Raw genomic sequence first — 23,262 nt, 5'->3', positions numbered from 1 at the left:
TTCCGTGTGCTTTTCTGCACATTCCCTTAACTGTCCTCTTTTAGACTTGCTTGTGATAATAATTCAAAGTGATCAAAGAGATAAAAAATGATTTGTTGTATTGCTGCTCATTGTGTGAGTAGCGAACTTAGACAATGCCATGCGCATAAAAGCTCGACTGGTAGAGAGAAAGCTGCCACCTCATTATAATGACAGAGAATGAGGCTTCTCTGGGCTGACTGAACTCAATTCAGATTAGATACAATAATGTGGGCTTTTTGCATTCTTGATCTCCTCTATTCTTATGCCCAAACATTTATTTATATTTCCTTTTCTCATGTGCTCCTCCCCTGAGAATCACCGATGCATTTATAGAGTCGACCAGAAGGGACTGCAGGGATCTACCTGGGCTGTTTCCTTAGGGTCCGTATTAACACTTTGTTGTGCACAACTGCAGCATCAGTCTTTCGCAGATCCTGCCCTGTTATGTAGAACGAATGAGAAGTGGTGCAAGCTATTTTACACTCTTTTCTTACAACCCTATTTTCTTCATCTTCCACATCTTCTGCGCAATATATTCTTCACATAAGGCGATTTTGCTCATTTGTTCTCAGCTTCAGCAGCTAAAGCTCAGTAAGAGCATGGCCATATCCCACTCCAAATAACATCAGCCTTTATGCAAGTCTCGAATCCGGTGCAATGTCAATAACACGGTGAAATGTTTGCAGTTGTGGAGAAAAGAAGTTGTGAGTTAACGTAGCTCAAGGATGCAAACAGAAATACAGAATTAAATCATGGACATAGGTGAATAAAAACAATGAAAACAAGGTGGAAAATGCAGTGAAGAAAATATAAAAAATAATGTAGCCCCCATATATATATATATATATATATATGGGGATAAAAAGGAGAAAAATACATGAAATTGAGATTTATACATAGAAGTACCGTAGTCATAAGGTATTTATCCATTTACAGATGTTGCATAGTGAAAACATAAGCAGTAAATGATTCCCTTTATTGTTTTTTTTATCTGACTTGTAAAAAACAAAAAAGGGAGAGAAAAAGAAACATCCAAACAGAGAAAAACTGAACAATAAATCTGAATACATGCTGCTGTTGGTGACTCATTAAGTGCTTATGGGTAAACAACTCCCAACTCAAGCTCATCCAGGACCTGAGCAATTGAGAAGAACAGATATCCCCTTCAGTCAAAACGGGACTCTTGTTCTCCCTCTGCCTCTCCATCTTCTAAGTCTCCCATCCGAGGACGGAAACATTACTCAGCTGACCCCTCACTGCCCACCGCACGCATAGTCAGGTTTTATTTCTCTTCATGCCAACCATAGCCCGGCCACCGTAGAATACAAGCAAATACCACTACAGGCACAAAAGCCAGCCCACTCTTTCTGCTTGGATAGACCATGCAGACCAATGAGGTTGATGAGGACAAGTTAGGCCGAGTGGCTGAGAGGAGGAAGGAAAGACAGGAGAGAGCAGGCAAGTATCATAAGATTCAAGTACTGTAGGCTGAAGACCCAAAGCGCACGCCCAAATAAAAAGGGTGTTTGCCTGCTCATATATCAGAGGAAGAGGAGAATGAAACAAGTGCAATCTTCAGTCTTTGATTCCTGGGTCAATAACCACCCAGCTCCCTCTAGAGCAGAGGAACATGTACTCAGATCCTTATCAGGGCAGCTATCATCTCTGCAGCCTCACAGAGGCGAAGATACTGTCATCTTCACACTATCACAGAATAGCATCAGCTCGGAGACATGGGAGTAATTATATTATACAAGCCCACAATACACTGACAGCAAGGCAACACCAAAGAACATAACATTTTTGCCCTGCTCTCTCTTTTTCTCCTCACCCTTTTCTTTTCCCCTCTCCTCATCTGCTGTTTTCTCCTTCTCTCTATATTTTTTTTATTACCTCCATCTGTCTATCCTGTCTCAGCAGTGCTCTATTGCAATGCTAGTCTTTTTAATGTTCAACCATTAACTCCGAATCTGGAAAGCTTTCAAATTGACAAATAATCACTTAAATTGCTTCAATGACTTTGATCAACCCAGGCTTTGGGCCACAAAAGCGATTTGTGTGGTGGATGATGCAGCAGGTGAGGTGGGGTGCTGTCGCAGATGTGCTAAGTAAGTAGGATGTGTGGCCATCATGAATACAATGACTGACTTCCCGAACACACAGTGAGTTGGAAATGTACCACACCTCTTAAAGCTCTTGGTGAAGTGGCAACCACAAACGTCAAAGAATGGGGGTTCTGTGTGACAGATTAACTAGCTCAAAAATAAGACATGGTTTTTTAAAAATAAGACATGGTTTTTTAAATATTTGTACAAAATTTTTATCTTAAAGGCTGTGCTTTGACTATGCCATTTTAACACATGGATATGCTTTGATCTAAACCAACCCATTACAACTCTGGTTGTATGTTTAGCGTGGTTCTGTTGAAAGGTGAAGCTGGTCCCAATTATTTAGTCCAGCAGTTCCTAACAAGCTATCCTCACAGCATGATGCTGCCACCAACAACTCTACAACTCTTTCAAGACGCTCTTCCATTCAGCTTCATTAATTTTCCTATTAAAACTGACCACTTTTCCTTTCCCCGCATAACAATATCATCCCCATTGGACGATTCTGCTAGCACCATGTTTCAGACTGGGGATAGTGTGTTCAGGTTTATGTTCAATTCCGTTTTGCCCTTCATTGAGCTCATCTATCAACTAAAAGATAGTTTCTATATCTGTCTGAAGAAAAGCATCCAAACAGCATAATGCTGCCACTACCATTTTTTAATAAAATTATCAGATATTAAACAGTTGGGGCATAATTATTGCACATCAACATGTGCAATAATTACTGTTCAGTGACACAGAAATGAACCCAAAATGTAAAACAGAGCAATAAGAACATGGAGAGCGCTCTATGTTGAGCTCAGACAACAGGAATTGAAAGATTAATAAAAATTGCTTTTCCCACATTAAAATGTCTGTTTCTTTTATATGCAGCAGATAAAGACATGACCTGAGTATCATAGGTTAGAACCGTTAAATACTTCTTCTATTGATCCGACCATCTCATCTATCCACTGCTAATGAATACGAGGAGCAGGTAGACTACAGGAGAAAATATGATAATTCAGTTATTCAGAGTATCAAGTAGCATATCCATCTCTGGGAAAGAGAGAACTATCACCTCGGGGAGTTTATCCTTGATAAATGGTATATCTACTACTCACAGCTGATACTGTCTGAACCTCATTACAGCTCACCCTAAACAAACCCTGCATCACACTCCAACTCAATTTCATACATCCTGACCATGCTAATCTTTTTCCTTCTCTCCACATGAATCAATGACAAACTTTCAAGCGGAATACAAAGAAAACAATACTTTTTTTTTTTTTTGGTTACACAATCATATACAAAAATGAAGTGTGCCCTTTGCAGTTCTAGGGTTTCAGCATAGAGATGATCTTGCGTTTACCAAGTTAATGCAGAAAAGAACAAGGAAGAAATTCCACCTTCTTTACTAATTAAACAAAGGCAAAACTGATATCGGCAAAAGTTTTGTAAAACTACGTTTTTACTGATTGGTGTTATATACGTGAGAAAAAGCAGCATTTTTTATTAGATCCACTCCAAGACAAACAAGTAATTTGCATATAGCACTGCAAGGGAGGATACCAGCTTTGTTTGGCCAAATCACTTGAGACAACGTTAAATTCAATGTGACAATAACAGTTTAAGTTAGGTGCAGTTATGCAATTGTTGCAAATAGGATTATACTTTTACACTGACAATCACACTATAGGCTAAAACTAAAGTAGAAAAGATAAACGGTAAAATGTTGACTTTCATGCTGTTGTTTTGATGCATGGTAATTCTTCAGACAGGGAAAAAAAATCTGACTTGTGAAGTTATGAGTCCGAGCAAAGTTTATTGACTAACCTGTAAATGTATAATTGCTGCAGCAAATACACTGCTCAAAAAAAATAAAGGGAACACTTTAACATTTAAGTGAACACTGAAGTGTTCCCTTTATTTTTTTGAGCAGTATATAAAACTCATGCTAAAAGTAAACCCTTAGTGACACAGAAGAGAAAACAACACTGGGCCTTTTTACAACTGCTGGATTTGTCCCAGAGCCAGGAACCCTGCAGGACGGCACGTCTTTCTAATTTGAATTTATCTACCTTCTGCACAGAAAAACCCAAACTTTTATCGTGTTATAAAGAAAGTTCTGGAAGAACAAAATCAGCAGTCCCAATTATGTTGCTAAGTCATGGAGTCCTAGCGCCCCAAGGTTCTTAGGGAAGGCGAGGGGCAAGCTCTGTAGTGTGCTTTCAGGGCGGGTCATGGCAGATTGGCCTAATTGGCCTGTCTTGTTGTCTAAGTGGGTCAGCAAACCTCGCATCTCTGCCATCATCACTGAGGCATGCCGACTCCTTTGTTGGGGATAGTCCAACTCTACCCATTGATCCAGAACAAAGAACTGTTCTTGTGCAAAACTAAGATATCCTCTGAGTGCCAGGAATGCTTTGTAGTGGAGCTGTCACTTATCCTCTTATGCCTTAATGTTAACAATAAATAATCCATCAAATTAAACAAGCGGTATACTGCGAACAGTGTACTGAGTGAAATTCAGGGTACCTCAGCATTACGTCAGTGTTTCACCAATACTGGTTACGTCACTCACAAAAGGCCTAGCTGGTGGGATAACTAAAGAGATAGAGTTCTGCATCAGTCTCAAACTTTATTTGATTTAAAACTTCTGCAAACATCCACACAAGTCAAGAGGAGAGCAGCAAAAAAGCAGAGAATTCCTCATTTCCTTCCCCGGCACATTGCAGTAAATAAACCATACTGCAGTCTACCATTTGAAATTACGTTCTGGATTTCTAGCTCATCTTTTTTGGCACACAGGATAAGGGGGTCTCCTCTGTACTCCACTCAGGGCAGGGGCCAGAAATGGTTTGACACCCTGCAGAGCTGCAGGCAACTCATCTTTGTCTATCCCAAACACCTAGGGGCAACATGGAGCGCCTCAACCTCCTAATCCACTCTAATCTGGACACAGCGGAGCATCTGGAGATATGGATATGGATAATCTCAGTCATCAGAGAGCACGCTTTGCTGACAGAAAGAAAACACTGTCTAAACTGGGACTTGTTCAGTCTTAGACATTTTTAAGTGTTAATATTAACCACGGAAGGACAACTGAACAGATGGCGCTCTGCTCGAGAACTCACTGCAGGATGAAAATCTGAAGAGAATAAAAAAAAGGGAATACTTACTGTGCCCTGCTCTTAGGGATGCAGGTGATCTGTGGATAGCAATAGGCACAATATGGTGACGCTTGTTTCCATGGGATGAATGAATGTGGTGGAGGCTCTCCACAGCACTCGGTTCCGAGCCTGCCACGAAGCCCAGGGCAACAAGCCACAGGGCCAGGTGTTTGAGTGTCACTGAATTCCACTTTAGGGGCTCTACAATGGGCCTCAGGGGAGCAAACTGTGCACTCCAGCCCCTGAACATCTTCCCTGAGTAGCCAGATGAGGCAGCAGATCAAGGTGGAACTTTGGCAAGCTTCACAGCCCCATACTTCTCGCCTTTGCAAAACTCACCACGGACACTCAAACAAATCCACAGGGAAAAAAAAAAAAAAAAAAAAAAAACTAGGGAAAATGCTGGTTGTGGAAAAACAAACAAAAAAACTCTAATATTGAGTTAAGAAATCCGTGGCAGCAGCCAGGCAGATAAAGAAATATAAATCATCATGCAAAAACATTCACTCAAGAAATTAGGGCAACCTTCAAGCAGAAATGGAGAATTCCCAGCTTGCTCCAATTCTCTTAGTTCTCTGTTTCTCTCTCTATCCTTCTATTAAGCTCTCACAAAATTAGAAACATCTCCCAATAAAAAAAAAAATAAATAAATATTCCCAAAAATTAAAATTGCCAGCAGAAAAGGACAGCTCACTCAGGAAGAGAGTGAAAACACCTGTGCAAACTGGATTTCTTCAGAAAATAAAAGCAGACATTCTGAGTTTCCCTCCTTTTACTCCTCCAGTGGTCTCAAAAGACATCCAGAGGAATGAGACCATAGTTAAATCCGCGGCTCATTTGCATGTGCGGTGGCAGGCACCAGACTGCGTGATTGCACCTGTAAGTTATGCCAAGTAGCGCACCCGTTCCCCATCTAGAGATCTCTGCTCTCAGTGAGACCACGCGACACGAGCGACAAGCACCTGAGAGCAGCCCTGGGCAGAACGTGCGCTCAAACACACACGGGCAGAAGCAGAAGCAGCTCCGTTCCAGAAGATGTGCGCAAGAGAAAGAAGGGAGAGAGGAGGAGTAGAAGCGGGAGGATAGAGCGAAGGGTGGGGGGTGGGGGGGGGCTCAGCAGCCAGCCAGGAAGCAGGGAGGGAGAGTGGCTATGCAAATGGGCTGCATTCACATAGCGAATCACTGGAGCCTGAGTGCAATGCAGAGGAAGAGCCTATTTAGGCAGAATAGCAGGGACTGATGCTATGTCCCCCAGCTCTGATTCCTTTCAGCATCCCTTTCTACTTTCTCTCTCTCTCTTCAGCCGTTTTTAAGCCACTCCGCTCTGTGTGGACAATATCAAGCAGTAAAGAAAACGGAAATAAAGTCTAAACAAAATCCATCTAATCTTCTCCCGATTTTCTACTGTAACCATCCCATCTTTTTACATTCTCCTTTCTCAATGTCTGCATTTTTTGCTTCCCAATTTCTGTAATTTAAAAAAAAAAGTTGCACTTTTCCTTTGCATCACCTCCAAAACCTCCTTCTCAACGAATCACTCCTTCTCTGCAGTGTCGAGGAGGTTTTAAAGAAAAGATGATGCTGCAGCTCTCGTTCTGTCTTGCATGTTTGCAGACTCGCACTGATGCACGCGCACGCATACACACACACACACACGCACGCACGCACGCACTCACGCACGCACGCAATCACGCGTGTCAACAAAGTACGTAGAGTTGCCAGAGCTGGTGGTTGAGAACTGTCCACAAGGGAGGGGGTGCTGAATCTGGGTAAGTCTGCTGCCTCGCCTGCTAATAAAAGAGCATTCCTCACAAGAGAGAGGAAGGCTGATCGCAGGCTCTATGTGCAAGTGGGGGTTACGGGAAAGTAGGGAATATGTGGACATAAAAAGCCCTGCTGATAAACACAATCTGGTTCAGCTGGGAAGAGTGCTCAGAGTTTGGGACTAAAGAACACAAGGCTCAGCTGCAGTGTGCCCGTTTTGGTTTGCACACTGGCCATTCAACATTCTCCCTTTCGAAACGTTGTGTTCTGAGCTGTAGGAAGAAAAAAAAAAAAAAAAAACACTCCCGCACACACACACGCAAACTGTAAGTACTGCTGAGCTAATCTTTATGGTTTACAGGGAATACAGAGGCATTTCATGGCCAAAGAAAGCCATCTTAGCAAGAATGACATACAGGATTAGAAGTCCTTCTCTGCTTTAGTTTCCAAAAGGCTGTTTAAATGAAAACAAAGCATCGAGCCTTGAAAAATAAAAACAGTCATACAAACAGCAATTCATTTAGGTCAATTTCAGTGGAAATTTAGAAAAAACAGTTTTAAAGCATGATGGATATCTGGAAAGTGTGTAATTGGGATGGAAAATGGGTTGTGAAAACAGTGAGATAACCACAAAAGGCAAGTTCAGAAGAGTTTTCCTGTGGCCCTTTATATTAATTTAAAAAAAGCTGCAGTAGGAAACAGATGCTTCAAACATTAGGGAATTGTGTCCTTTCACCTTTTAGAATCTCAGTAACTTGGTGGAGCCACCTGGTCCAAAAGAGTCAGCAATATGGGCCCACAGCTCTTTTCTCGTTTGCATTAGTGAAAAGGGATGCTCCTGCTGAACATGTTTACACTTTTATAATTACCGCCAGCCTATTCTGCATAATGTCTGCTAATAAGGCAATCCATCTGGATTTCTGTCCAAGGGCAACCACCAAACTTAGTTTGGGTTCTTAGGTGCAATGTAGAGGGAAAATAATTTTAAGAGAAACTGATACAAAAATGCAAAACTGTGAACTTTGCCAAATTAATTCATTCAAAAAAAAAAAATTGTACTGATGTTTAATAATTTGCTATCATTTAAGTGACACATAGCAGGATTGATATTGCTTACTTGTTCATTTGTGCCCCCAAGTGGTGAAAATCTAAAGTGCAAAAAATTTACATGGGTTTACTCAGAAAATAAGAAGCTTAAGTTTGATAAATCCAGGGAAGCAGAAAATAATTCTAATTTAACTACATTCCAACACAATGTTTTTTTTTTTCAGTGTTCCCATTGAATTAGGTGATTTCTAATATGTACATTGGTCTGACTCAGTTTCTCTGCCAGAACTGAAAAGTAAAAAAGACAGGTTTAGCTGTCTGCCCTTTGCTCTGATCGTTTTGGTAGAAATTTGATAAACTGAGTGTGAAACGACCAAGAAAAAAAACTACCTTTCATACTGCTTCAGGCAAAACATTCTCATCTGACTTCCTTCCTGCCTGCATCAGAGCAAACACCTGGAGACCACAACCTAAACTAATTTAAACACAGTTACAGATGTCAGGTGCTTTTAGCCAGATGATTACAGAGACTTGGCCACAAAATGAGAAACCCTCCTTCGAAGACTAAAACCCCTGCTATTAAAGGACTTAACTTCCTACTGTTCTCATTCGGCTCCTGTTGAGATTAAGTTAGATATCTCCTTGACTGAAAGCCAAGCGCAGCTTCCCTTTCTTTCTATTTAAGGCCCAAAGGGTTATTTATGTCTGTGATGGCAGTGATGCCTTAAGCCTATCTCTGCTGTTACTATGTTTTTCTTTGTTTCTTTTAAAGTATAAGTGCAAGCAGAAAACGCTCACATTTTAAGTAAGACTTAAAATATAACTTTTCAACCCTCAAAGAAAAGTTTCTTTCTGGCAGGTGTTTTAGAGCTTTAGTTTTAAAAATAAGACTTTTTTTATTATTATTTGTTTACACAAGGGAAAATCTTCACCTACTAAGAACATGTATATATATTTTTGAAATTCCAAGGAAAAATGGGGGGAGAGCCACAGATGGATGCCTGAATAAGAGCAAGAGCACCTGACCCGTCTGGGAGAAGGCCACCAAAATCAGCCATAGAGCCCTCAAACAACACTTTTATGCGACACGGGGAGACCTTTTAGAGAGGGAAAGCCTCTCGAAGCCACTTCAGCAAAAATGTTTCTTCTCCTCAAGAGCCTCAATGATGGAAACTCTCGCTATTTTAAGAAATCAAGCCTAATTATGTGGCATCCTAATCATTGCATTTTGCAGAATTCTGCATAAAACTCAATCAAAACAAAAAAGTGATAATGTGTTCTTGAGTTAGGTGCTGTTTGACTGCTTTTCCTCTAAATGGATCTTGCTTGGAAGCATAAACCAGGTGCTGTATGTATGACAAAAAACCACATCTGTGTCAAGCTCAGAAAAAAAACATTTGTCTCCGTGAATGTTTGGTAGAAATATTTTTTTTCCGGACCAGAGAGAACGGTACGCTGAAAACAGAAAAAAAAGATTATTTACTGTAGGGAGACTGGTGTTTGTTTATTATCAGTTATTTTCAGTTTAAGCTGACCCAGACCTGGTTCTGCCGCTAATCCGAAGTACTAAAAGCAGTTTAAAATGTCAACTTGGTAATAGTTTGTCTTTGTTTTTTTTTTTTTTAAAGCAAGCAATTCCACACTATGCACCAATCTTTGATGCATATTGTGAAGCTGACTCATTTTTGTCTTTAAAACATTAGTCCATAATGCATCTTTTGACTATTATGCGATATGTAATCTTTACAATTTGTCAGGGATGTTTTTGTGGCATTTCTCTCCCACTGAGCTGCAGGTTTCCCCAGAGGGCGGCGCTGAGCGGAGTGCTTCTGCACACCTATTTTCATCTCATCAGCTGGAGCATAGGATGAGCTGACTGCAAGTGCGAGTGTCAACCCATACTGTACCACTAACTCTCCATGAGGTTTTTTTTTGTGTTTGATCTCCTTGGTATTTCCTGGCTTGATGCTAACTCTTTTTCTCTGTTTTCCCTGAGTTCTCCCCTAGTTCTGCTCTGCAGCGAGGCTTGCTGGATTTGCTGCTCAAACCTCCTCAACTTCATTCGATGGTTAAGCTCCCATCCATCGGAACATGAAACTCCCAACCCGTTGGGTGGTGAACCAGCTAACTGCATGGTTCACCACCTCCTGGACTCTGTCCACTACTCTCTAGCTTAAATCATCAAACACATTGGTTTGGAGGACAAGATAAAATTGCAAACTCATTGAAACACCTTTAAAAGTAATACTTTTTCAAAACATGTTTCTGTATTTTATAAAAATCTACTGCATTTTTTATTATTATTTATTTTTTAATTAAAATGAGAGGTTGCAAAACAAAAGTCTTCCCTCCATATAAGACATCTGAACCCAACTAAATGTTCCAAAAGCCTTGTGGGAGAATCAAAAATTCAAAGTATATGCTTGACACAAAAAAAGTGCATTACTTAAAAGAAAGAAATACATAACGCCATGCCCACTGAGAAAGAGGAAGGTGGAAAATCATGCTGTGCAGTTACTTTTCTCCAGACACAACTAGATGTTTTTTCAAGACGTTTGAAAATGTGAGCAACACTGAATAGCATTTTTCAGTTTTGGTGATGAGCCCAAAGGGGATTTTATTTTTTAGCTTCACTCTGTGTCAAATCATACACCCAAATAAGTAGAAAACGTTATTCACCAGAAGAGAATTACAGTTTTAGACTGGCCAAAACTTAAACCAGATTTTCATACTTCTCAGTGCTTTGCATCTAAAAAAAATTGTACTTTGAACATGTGTGAGTAAACCTTTAAGAGCTACTATAAAGCAGGGCTTTAAAAGAGCCACTGACTGTAATTTATAAATATTATATTTTGATTAAAAAAAAGTAAAGAAAGAATGTGGAAAGCAGTCATTATGGCTACACTCCTCACCCGAGACGTTTTCAGCGCTAAGTTCCATTGAACAAGACAGAAAACAAATTTAGATCCGTGCTCCTTTCTGCCAATGAGGGTCTTTGTGAATATCAAGCATGTCATTACTCATTCAGGCAAAATCACAAGTTCTAGTACAGAGAGCAACCGACCACACAAAGCGCTGATGTTAATGTGTGCAAGAGTACGGAAATAGAAACACGGCACCGTCTTAGTCATCGCTAGATGTGACATGATAAGAGCGGACAAACACAGGGAGTCAACACTCAACAGAAACAAACAGGCTGCACGTTATTCCAACACAGAGGGAGGCCAGTCTGTCAATACTGTTTGCGTACATCACAGTGGGTCCGTGTCAGATTAATATATATCACTTAGATTAAGTGTAGCAAACTCTTAACAGCGTAGAGCAAAGAGGCCTCGGCCTGGTGGTCTCTGAATTATCTGCACCTCGTCGTCTCTTGCTTGCAATGCGAAGCTTCATAGTTTAAGGTTTAAATGATGACTGCAGCTGCGACTGCTCATCATTATGTGATTAGCTCTTCCTATGAATAAATAGTTTTCATGCACACACAGCTGTTACGCACTGGATGACTATTACATTAACAAAATAGAGCATATACACACGTAGACAGAGAAGACCCAAAAATGCAAATGTCTCATTTATGTACAATGTTGCAAACAAAAATAAATTTGTGCTTTTTTTGCTGTTGATTATGCAAGCTGGGGGGGGGTAAATAATAGTATTTGAGATAATATGTTATTATGTTATATGTACCTGTATATATAGAGGATAAAGAGATTGGATTTTGGTCTTTAGCATGGCTGGTTCCTCAGAAACTAGGTTTCATTTGTTCCTTTCAATCAGTGGATATTGCTGGCATAGGAAGCCTCTGGAATATGCCTGATGTGACAAAGAGGGTTTTTTTCCCCTCCTAATGCGTAGACAATGTCTTTGCAGAGTAATTCATTTCCATAAATCCATTTAAATGAACATTAAAATCAACCACACAGGAAATATGATTCAAAAATCATTGAAAGTATGTGCAAAGGAAGGTTGAGCTTGTGTGTGACAGACACACTTACGTGCTTGTCAGTGGGCAAGTGTGTGGCGATGATGATGATGATGATGATGATGATGATGATGATGCGTCGGAGAATGCATAAACCAAATCCTAACTGTCAGTGAGAGAGATAGGGGTCACAGGTCAGCAGTTTTCTGGAGGTTTTCTCTCCATCTCCTCTGACAGCTTCCAAGATGCAGTGGGTCACCGGGCCACACCGTCTGCCTGAGTCTGCCTCCTCTGAAGTCTTTCCCAAGTAGATCAGCCGCTGTTTCAGAGCGCTTTGTCTTGACCAGGTCAAGGACGGACTGTGTCTCCTCCTTTCAGGAGTCCACAGCCTCTTTGGCACTGAACTCCTTCACCGTGCTAACTAGGACAACAAATAGGCTAAGTATAGACATTTCTGTTCTCAAAATGCATCCTTATTAAATAAGGATGCATTTTCAAAGAGATACTTATTGTTTATTGAGAAAGAACTAACAAAGATTTTAATGATTGAAATGATTCAATATCTGTTTATCTGAACTTTTTATTTTTCATTTATAATAAATCATCTGTTGTCTTTTTAATGCATGCACATAATGTTTTCTGTTTTGTTTATTAAGTGAACTTTCTCAGTTGCCGTTTCTGATAACTGCACAGTGTGGTCGTGTTGCATTATATATATATGTATATATTTTTTTATTTTTTTACTTTTTTTAATATTAACATAATATTAACATAATATTAACATACTGCTACATGCTGCTACTACTTTTGAATTCTCCCAATATGGCACAATAAGGGATATTTCAATTTATATTCCTTCTTCATTGTGTGAGGAATTATTTGTGTTTAGGATTTAACAGTATAGCTCTGTTAATAAAATACAACAATCTTCTTCAATCAAGAACTCAACTGCATAAATTCACCAAATGACTCCAATACATCTCAGGCATGAGAACTTCTAATTCAACCTTTTCTTCTGTTCTCTTCACCTCCCCAAACACAAAGGTGATGCTCGTAGATGACAGTGTATTTTTTATTTTTTCTCTTCCCTGCTCTTTTTGAACCCGCTCAAATAGATCTTCAAAGTTCGCTGAACTTCGCACACGTTTTGCTTGCAATTTTATATTCTGAGAGAGGCAAAGATCAACTCTGCCGTATTGATGCGTCAGGTGAAGCTGGTGATGAGACAGAACTCGTGAAAAAGCCGAGCTTAGACTGGCTTGAACTGATAAATACCAGCAGCACTGTCACATGGGGGCCGGTAATAAAAATTAGCACAGATGCTACACCAATTACCAGATAACAGCATTACTTTTGCCATGTCTCAGCATGTAAACTCCCTGTCTGCACTGATGAAGACAGAGAGAACGTACAAGTTTCCACTAAAAAAGGCCAGAGCTAGTAATTCTTAAAGTTTCTTGTTAAAAACAATCAATTCCTGATATATATTTTTTTTAATTAAGAGGGACAAAGTTAAGAGGTAATGAGATGATTTCCTGACATTTGACTTTAGTTTATATTCTGCACCCAACTGGAATGGTTGTAAATCTATTCATAAACATTTTTCATTGATCCGCAGATCAGCACAACCTCCTGATTTTGTTCTGTTAAGCATTAAAGATGTGTCTCTCAGAATGCCATCAGCTGCCTTGAGTTTGTGCAACATCTGCACAATAAGACTACAAACTGGGCAAGTGTAGCGTACTGCATGGGAATGTGTGATTAAGATGAATGCCTCTGCACAGAAATAAAGGGGTTTGTGCAGTGTATTGGATGTTTATTTGGCAAGGAGTAATAGTAGCATGGCTGACCAAAATAAAATCAGCTATGCAGCTTCACAGTGAATAGATATTCAGTAAACTTTGGTGATGTACTTTACCGCTAAAATGCACTTAACTGCAACCTCGAACACATGAACGGCTGATATCTTTCAAAAAGCACATAAGAAAAAAACATCCAGTGGAAAGCAATAGCAGCCTTGACCCTTCCAGGACGAGAGCCATTTATGTCAAAATTTGAATATGCATAGGGCTAAACTGAAGTGCTTTATGCATGAATTGTGACTGTGTGACTTCAGCTGCCTCTGTACTCTCAAAGTGCAAGCTTCACTCAATTAAATTCCTTACATTGACAAAAGAAAAATGGATGTAGGCTTGTTTTAAGGAATGCTATTATGCTGGAAACGCTATGGATGCACTGCAACAACTAGGTTACAGTGATTCACAGCATCAAACTTCAGTCTACTACTGACACATTTTATGTATAATTTGGCACATTCTGTCTGGCCTTAAGCGGATGCTATTTGCTTAAATGAGATATTCAGTCAAAAACAACATTTCGAGTCCATTAGACAACACACAATCCAGTGAAGAAAGCTCTTTGACTTGCACCCACTTTGGCTAACATACTGATTGATCTGTGTGTACTCTCCAACTTTGCTGACAAGAGATAAAACCGTATTTGATTAGCGATGCATATAAAATCTGTTCTTTAACTGTGTTACCTGTAAGTCGAGTTCAAGGACAATCCGGTTCTATTTCTCCCTCTTCACAGAGTGATCAGAGACTGTCTTGCATATTGGTGATACAATAAATAGACTAATTAATAAATAAACATAACGCGTGGTCTCGTACTGAAAATTTAGGATAACTTCTTTTACAAAATTACTTGCCATACTAAAAGGTGTGCATAACAGCTTCTAAAAGTTTAGTTGCATACATATTGGCTTATGCATTTTCTATAAAATGAACGCAACGTTTAATGTATTGAAACTTAATTGTAATTTATGACATTTTAATTAGACTATGATGTGTTTTTTCACAGGAAAAAAAAAAAAAGATGCCCCAGGTAGAGTAATTTTGTTTTGTGACTACAAAATAGCCTGGACAAAGATCCACGTAGCAAATGCAAGTATTGAAAAGATTCAATTGACTTGAAATATACACCAGATCGTGGTAGCAAACCATTCAGTTCAGAGCAAATACATTAAGTTATGCGTAGTGAAATGTTACACCAATTAAATATTAAACACACAGGAGGAAATGTATATACCAAACAGCATAGAAAGTCAAAAAACAAACAACTGCAAACACTCATTTTAGGCCCGTACCCTCTGTACGGCCATACTACAGTATCATTAATTTATTTTCCCCTAACTCGTTTTAACAGAAAAGAGGCCATAAATCGTGTTAAGCAGATGAGGTAAACACAAGCAAGCAAACTTTTTTTTTTCAATGATACTTTAGCGCCATAGTTCTCCTGGGGTTCATGTTCAATAGCCTAAGTTTATGAGAGAGGGGAATATGCACCGTGTTACTATGCCTCCCAACAGAATACTTTAGCTGAGACACTGTATCAACACTTTAATTAGTATTGTTTTGTGGAGGAACAAAAGCTTCTCACCTCAAGTCAACATGTCCCCCAAGACTACCAATTAATAAAAAACTCCTCAAACATTAAGCTCTCATCACTGCACTGTATCTGGCTACTAACTTCTGCATGAGATTCTAATCCGCAGAAAGTGCAGGGGAGGAAATATAGTGTATGTTTAATTCAGCTGTGACTGCATCAAGGTATCCGACAATGTACATAAACAGGATTAAATTAAATAATACTGTTCATAGCATTTAAAAGAGCCCCAAAAAATATACTTTACTGGAGAGTCATTTCGGCTGGAGCATAGCACACTTCTGCAAATTTTATAAACTATTCAGTCACTTTACAGTTGACCATAACACAAATAAAAACTTTGTCATTTATTTATATGTAGGCTACAATTCAAAATCCTTCAAATATGAAAGCTGTGCAAAATTTCCCAAATATATATGTTGTCACTGAAGTTTTAGCAGACTTAGCTTCCAGTTTAGAAAGTGAGACCTTGTTTCCATGCCAACAGCCTTTGCCCACATATGGTCACTGCTTTCTCTTAGGAAAAAAAAAAAAACATTAAAACTGGACAATCAGTTAACATAGCACATTATTCAATCAATCAGACAGGATATTGACCACCCACTCTGAGCTGGAATAACTACTGCTGCAAATAAAAAAAAAGAATAAATAATTAAAGTGGCCTGACATGGTAGAAAGACTAAATGATAAAAACAGGAAGCAGTCAAAATCTGCAAATGGTTTTGTAGCTAGTGTGAACTACTGCAGGGAAAAGCTGAATTTATATCATTTGATAAGTATGAAACTGGATCTAATATCATAACATCAAGCACTTTTAATTAGGCTTATACTATATATATATATATATATATATATATATATAAATGGTGGTAAAGTGTAACCTGAACCCTCAATTTACAAATCACTATCTTTGTCTGAGGCACTTGGACAAATAGGGGTGGTTCCCATAACTGATGTTTTAAATACAAGTGTTTAAAGGGGAATTAGTACATTAGAAATAAGCACCTATTTAACCAGAGATACAGATTGGGTCTGTTAGGTATATTGTGCAGGAGATTAGACAGAGTGATCATTAGTGAACATTTTCTTGCCGTAAATTAATTTTCCCCAACTCACTCGTAGTGTTTATTGATTTTATTTAAGTGCTTATTTAGAAAACCTCTGAAGCACAGATAGAATCTTCTGTTGATAGTTTTTAGTTGTGAGGAGTAAACAGGTTAATGCAAGTCCAATACAGCATGTCCCCAGCCTGGTATTCTTTATCATAGTCATCATTCAACAGTCAAACATAGAAATAGTTAGTATAAGAGTTTCTCTGAGGAAATAGAATAGCAGCCTTGCTATCAGCCCTGCATAGCCTCTCAGCTGATCAGTTAAACTTTACACTGAATGTGCTACAATTATTGCAAGCATCCTTGCACATTTGAGTAAATGTCTACTGAAGTGTATGCACAAAGGCACTTAAGACCGATTCGCTCTTATCTTAAGGCAAAAAGTCTGTTTAAAGCTATGCCAAGCGTTCAGCACACACGAGACTGAAAGGTTTTAAAGCCATAGATCTGTTTGGCTGAGATGCAACAAAAGTGGACCATATCCCGGGCATGGATAATATCACTCCTTTCCTCTGGCATCATTACTGGTATGGGTGTCCGCTTATATTTATCAAAATCAAAATAAATGGTCTCATCTCTGGGAGTTTCTGGAGCACAGATACTTGCCTGGCTTTAATCAAGTCTCCAGACAGCAGTGTTTTAAAAGCACAAACGCCTTATTCTACAAGGAGAGAAAATATTTAAAATTTACAAAAGGCTATCTAAGACGAGAATAATTGTTCATGTAAATGATTCATTGTAATCTTTACTGGTCCTACTAAAACAGGATTTGCTGCAGTGATGCTGAGATGGAAACTTCTAGAATACATGTGTTGGAATACATGCATTCTCACATTTTTAATATTGTTTAATTACGATAATTTGATTCCTAGCTTATCTCCTTAACCGGCTAGTTGAATTTTCTGCATTTTAGGCCAATGCAATAATCTCTCGCTTCTCTGCAGTGGCAGAGAATAGAAGGGATCAGAAGGAAGGAGGAGGGGTTTTAGGAATGTGGAAGTAAATATGGCTTTTTTTCTATATGTATTTGGATAATCACATACTACATCCTGAATGTGGGACATTTGGACACAGCAATGTCCACTACCTTAAAGGCAATGGGTCTTTCCAGGGATTGGCACGTCTTTGCATGTTCAGCTGTTGACAACGGACTCGACACAAACACAGTTTTCTTTGTTGATCCAATATTGACGTGGCACTAATAGCTGTGACAATAAGACTGAGGAGGAGCGACCAAGCAAGAGAAAAACTACATAAAGGCCAGGGCCGACCCTCATCCATGGCCTCTCCTCGACCCAGTTTAGTTCAACAGCAAACGCCACTCTGTCGCTGTACATTACCCTCAGATGCTTGACCACTGCAGGCTAATTCCCTCAAGAAGTCCAGATTGGCGCTAAAGGCCCCCCTCTCACACGCACATGCACAAACAACAAGCAATTTTCTAGACGCAATCTAGAGCAATCTATAAAACCCCAGCTGACATTACAGAGAAGACAGAATGCACCACAGCAGCTACTCCACATGCCTAGTATGTTCCAGTATCTGGCTTTGTAGATGATTATCAGCATAATTTTGCTCTTGCAGAACAACAACATATGAATCAACCACACTAAGATATGTATGCTTTTCTTCACAAGTCAATTTTAGTAACTGCAGTGTTTTCAACAGTATGTTCAGTTTGGCTTATTTTGGCAACACAAGTCTGCAGGGACATGACAAATTCACGATTAGCAACATTTAGAGCACTGTCATTCTAAGGGTAGCATTTTCTGAGGAAGCGAGTCATAATTGTCAGAACATGATTTGCATTGATTATCATATTTTTTTTTTCTTTTTCCTTTCATTTTTACACTGATTGTATGTTTATAGGGACTAAATTTGCTTCTCTAAATATAGGGACTAAATTTGCTTCTATAAATATAAAGGTTAAACCTCCTTTCCTAAGTCTGAGTATGTCACTGGAATTTAATATTTAAAGGATGATGAAGAGGTGGTTTTCTTTATTTCATCACCTTGCCAGTCAATTTGAATAAAAAAAGAGCAGCAGTCTTCTGAGAAGCCAAAATGATTTATAACACACACACGAAGCATAACTAGGAGGCATTGAAGAATGAAATGCAGTGATTGCAACATTTGGAACAATTGCTAATATTTTAGGCAAATTTAAGCTAAACCTCCATAGTGTGTGTGTAATAAAAAAAAGATAGCTCAGGGCAAACTCAGCAAATATTGATGCAAATATGAAGTTTTATTTTTCCACAAGTGTGAGGCCAAAATTTTGCAATTCACTCAGAGAAACTGAGTTTTCAGTCCAATACCAGCTTTTTATCTGCAAAGCAATTTCCTTCAATTTGATAGAAAAAAAACACACTTTTTCTTATATTTCAGACAAATGACATGATTTGTCTTATAAAAGAAGTGGACTAAGCAGAGTCTACCAAAATGTATATGTCACATGTGCTTAATCTGGATTTTTTTAGCAGTGTATGAATGCCATCTACACTGCAGATTCACCATGAGTTCAAACTCTGGGTCAACAATTAGCTGCGAAACATCAAACACAGCTGCGGTAATAGCTCAATTAAAAGTTTAGAAGTAACAAAAACACTAACAATGAAACTGTGTTTTTTTTTTTTTTAGGTTTTATTGGCACTACAGGGTTTGATGTATTAGTAGCTTGACAGGAAGACGGGCAGAGGGAGTAGGGGAGGACATGCCGTACATGGCCCAGGGCCGGGAATCGACCCTGGAACAGCAGCGTCAATTACTGTAGCCCCACTGAGCCATGAGTCACCCGGTGACCCCAATAAAACTCTGTTATTGCTTCCCTTAGAGCAGCTTGCAATAGTTTTACCTCAAGCTTGTACATATTAGTAATTTGCTTGTTTAGTCTATTACAGCAGTGACGCTAATCGTTCGCAATACATATCAAATAAAGTTGTCGTTCTGGGAGCTAACCTTTTGGAGCATTTAAATGTGGTTGAAAGTTTGTGAGGATTATATAACATTATACTCCGATATGCACGTTTAATCAAGAATATGTTTATCTTTGCTCTTTAATTGGTTGTCAGGAGTTTAGTGTTCCCATATAAGAACAGCCAAGCTTTTAAGTTTAATTGAAATATTGTCAATCCACCAGCCAAACTGTTCAAGAACGTTCAAAGGAAGCAGAATAACAACCTTAGTTGTCTGTGATTATATAATTAGGGAAATATATTTCATTATTTTCTTAAGCTACTATACATCTGAAAGTTATATTACTAATTGTGACATTAATTAGTATCCTAATCAGTTTAAGTTACTCCTTCACTGCCAAATTAGATCCACACATGTTATGTTCTATCATTTACACCAGTAACGATGACTCTGGAGACATGCCTGAAAGCTGCCTATGTGACTTTAATTACAGTGTTATAGTTCCTAAGAAACACCGATCTTCTCTAATTTACCAGCTATGAAAGTGTCTATATCAGTTATGCTGTAGGTGTCAAATGCAGCTGTGTATGTCATGCTGGTGTGATTAGCACTGATAAAAAAGAAAAAAATGTTTGCAGACTGATTTACTGCTGTGACTACCAATGAGCTAAATAAACCGAGAACCAGCCAGTACTGAATGTTTTTTTTTTTTTTTTTTTTACCTTGTGTGTATTCTTGGAGACACAATGCCCAGTTGTACATTTTAATATAACTTAGGCAAATGCATGTATTACTAGTTAAAATGCATGTTTGCTTAAATGCCTCTCACTCCTATTTTCATATTCCCATAACAATCCACTAAGCAATATAAAACTCAACCAATTCTTGTTGGTTTATTTTCTTTTCAGACTTTGTGCAACTTAAGCCATTTTGCATCACTATTTTATAATTTAGATCAGATTTTCTGCATTGAAAAGCTTTCTTGAAAAGCTGTACTTGGCCCATGATAAGCCTGCCAACCCATTCAACACATTGGCTCTTTTTAGGTTAGCTGAAACAATGACACCAATTTTAGCAACTAAAATCAGGAGCTGGGACAGTTCTGTGAAATATAATCCTCAACAAAGCTACTCATTCTGCTTCTTAGCCTGTCGGTCAGCTCCGTGGCTCTAAAATAGGCTGCAACAGAAATTAAAGGAAAAATCACAACTTCTTTTTCCCTTTAACAAACAAAACGTCATCAATACAAACATTGCTTCACTGTAGCCACATTCCTCTTCCACATTTCTGATGCAAACAGAATCTGAGCTATGAAAGGTGAGAACAGAGAAAAGCTCTCAAGATCACAGACATCGGAATCATCTTAGTGCTCTCATCGGCTGTAGATATTTTGTGGGTGCAAGGCTATTAAGGCTTTCTAATGTTAACAAAAGACAGGATCTTATCAAACTAGCAGAAGTGACACAGAATGCATTAACATTTATACTGCTCTCCTCTGCTTGGATGACATCACTGAGGTGCCTGCTCTCTTCCTTTGCTCCATAATGCAGTTCAGTCCTCTGCCCGTTGACCCCTTACTGTGTGAACTGCTGCAGAACAAATTAATGGCCAAACAACCCGCCTTTGCATCTTTTGCATAAGGAAGTACGCTTGCTTTAAGGAGTAGCAGATATTATCCGAGTTCCTTGAGTTTCCTTGCATTAATGAGCATGCAGTAAGTTTAGATAAAAGCTTGTTTCACTGCTTTTAAGAGAGATTAATATTACCAAACTATTATAAAGGAAAATATGGACTGAGAAAGCCTGAATTTGTTTGCTCTATTAACAATAGTCAAGACAATGAATTAATGCAATCTGAAAACAACAACAGAAGATGATTGCATTTTGCTCAACATAATTATTTGTTTGCATATTAGACTGCTTTTGGTGTTTTCTTCAGATGAACCTAAATGTGGATCTTACTCCCTCTAGTGGTGCATATGACTTCACCTAAATACTATGTCGCCTAAACAGACGCGACACACAATATATTCTTTACAGAACTACTAAACTAAAACAAATTCAACGCGTTAATATGTTATCTATGTTATCTTATGTACCTAGCAAGCTTTTCAATTTTATATAAAATATACATATCATATTTATGTAATCCGTTATGAGTGTTAGAGATTCACTGATGAGTCAACCTTTGATTAGGATCAGCTCATTTACAGATCAAAACTCAAACATACGTTAGCATTGCAGGTCAGTGAAGGCAACATAATATAGATCAAACAAGTCATACCAACAGCAGCACTGTTTAGTGTCAAAGTTGTTACTGAATGAAGGAGAGCTCTAAAAGAAAGACAAAGTTTGCTATTTTCAGAAAAAGTGTGTTTCAAAATGATGACAATGGTTAGCTGTAAAAATAAACTATTTCCTACAAACATGTTTGTAATTCATTTAGGATAATACTTGTAAGCAAGGAGGAAGGCAGAGTGTGAGGAAAGCATAATGTGTTACAGAAAGATTGCCTTGTTCAGATTGCTTTGAGCCTTCCACTTGTATCTGTCGTGGATTATCCTGGATTTGTAAATGTTGGCAGTCTATTGAAAAGCTCAGAGTTAAAATAGGGTTTAAATTATCTGGAGAATGGAGTTTATTAAATATGATTTGCTTCAGGGAGCTTAAAATTGCATAATGCTTTCATCTTTGCTTGAAAAAATAAAACAGATTTGAGACGACTCCATTGTCTCACACATGAGGTGTTCCCTCTGATTCCAATATAGATAATGTATGACTGCCCATGACACGAAGGGTAAAAAAAACTATATTTTGAACATTGTAAGTAGTAGAATCTGGACTGGCCAACAATCAGTAAAAGCAGGTCAGAGCTTTACAGAAAACAGAAATTGGCTACAAATCTCTGCTCAGTGCATTTCTAATGTTTAGGTAAAAAAAAAAAAGAAAAGCTAGAAGCTTACCGTCATTACAAAGTGGTCCTCCGAATGTCGTCATGCTGCAGTCACAGCTGAAGCCCTCCCACTGCTGAAGGCACACACCTTGGTTGGCACACGAGTCCTCTTGGCATGTAGTGCTGGGGCCTGAATTGAAAACAAAATCACAGCTTAGTGAAAATAAGACTGGATTCAAACTAAAAACAATATATGTAATGTCACAAGTATGGATAATTGGCTTTTCAAGTGGATGTTTGCACATGAGAGTCACACACAACTATCTGTGCGCAGAGTCACATTATAGTAATTACTGCTGCTATTACTGCTAACAATGTCCATTTTTACTCGGAGTTAGTGAGTTAAAAATTATATACAGCAAACAAAAAGCCAAAATATGCATAAAAAAACAAAAACACATTTGTAGAAAATAGCTAAAAACATGCAGTTTTTATTTTTGAACACTCATTAGTGGTTTAAACATTTCGATTGCATTTCTACAGTTACCCATAGTAACTATTTTTATTTTTTTAGCATTGATTCAGTTTCAGTTAAAAGTGCACCAATTGTTTTAATATATTGTGTTTTTTTTTTACTGTTTATACTCGACACAAGATTCATAAATTAGTAACTGTATAACACCATATCCAGCATATCCTGCCAGAGACATAGACCAGTCTGTACATTAAAAACAACTCATAGATAAAATGACTAATAGTGATAACTTGGTCACAATATTCTGCTGGGAAGGCTGAGTCCTGGCATGTTACACGCTCCAAAGTCTACTTAACATGTATGATCATAACCCGTATGATAAAATATATATATATATATA

The 23,262-nt window shown here is 38.5% G+C and overlaps 1 protein-coding gene across 23 annotated transcripts in view; it reads right to left on the bottom strand.

Annotated features, from left to right (window-relative positions):
* Nucleotides 1-23,262, bottom strand: part of LOC103477041 (neurexin-1a) — a 265,070-nt gene that overhangs the window by 108,817 nt on the left and 132,991 nt on the right. For 20 of the 23 annotated variants that reach the window (XM_008429897.2, XM_008429906.2, XM_008429894.2 and 17 more), the window contains one exon: nt 22,458-22,577. In XM_008429897.2, the coding sequence (XP_008428119.1) occupies nt 22,458-22,577 (120 nt within the window). Of the gene's footprint in view, nt 1-5,293; nt 6,339-22,457; nt 22,578-23,262 lie in introns of those variants that run through there. The other 3 variants (XM_017308978.1, XM_017308979.1, XM_008429909.2) reach the window with 2 other exon arrangements.

This window comes from Poecilia reticulata, linkage group LG15 (assembly GCF_000633615.1).
Source record: "Poecilia reticulata strain Guanapo linkage group LG15, Guppy_female_1.0+MT, whole genome shotgun sequence".
NCBI lineage: Eukaryota > Metazoa > Chordata > Actinopteri > Cyprinodontiformes > Poeciliidae > Poecilia > Poecilia reticulata.
Note: the sequence above shows the minus strand (reverse complement) of the source record. Positions and strands in the feature narration are given on the sequence as shown.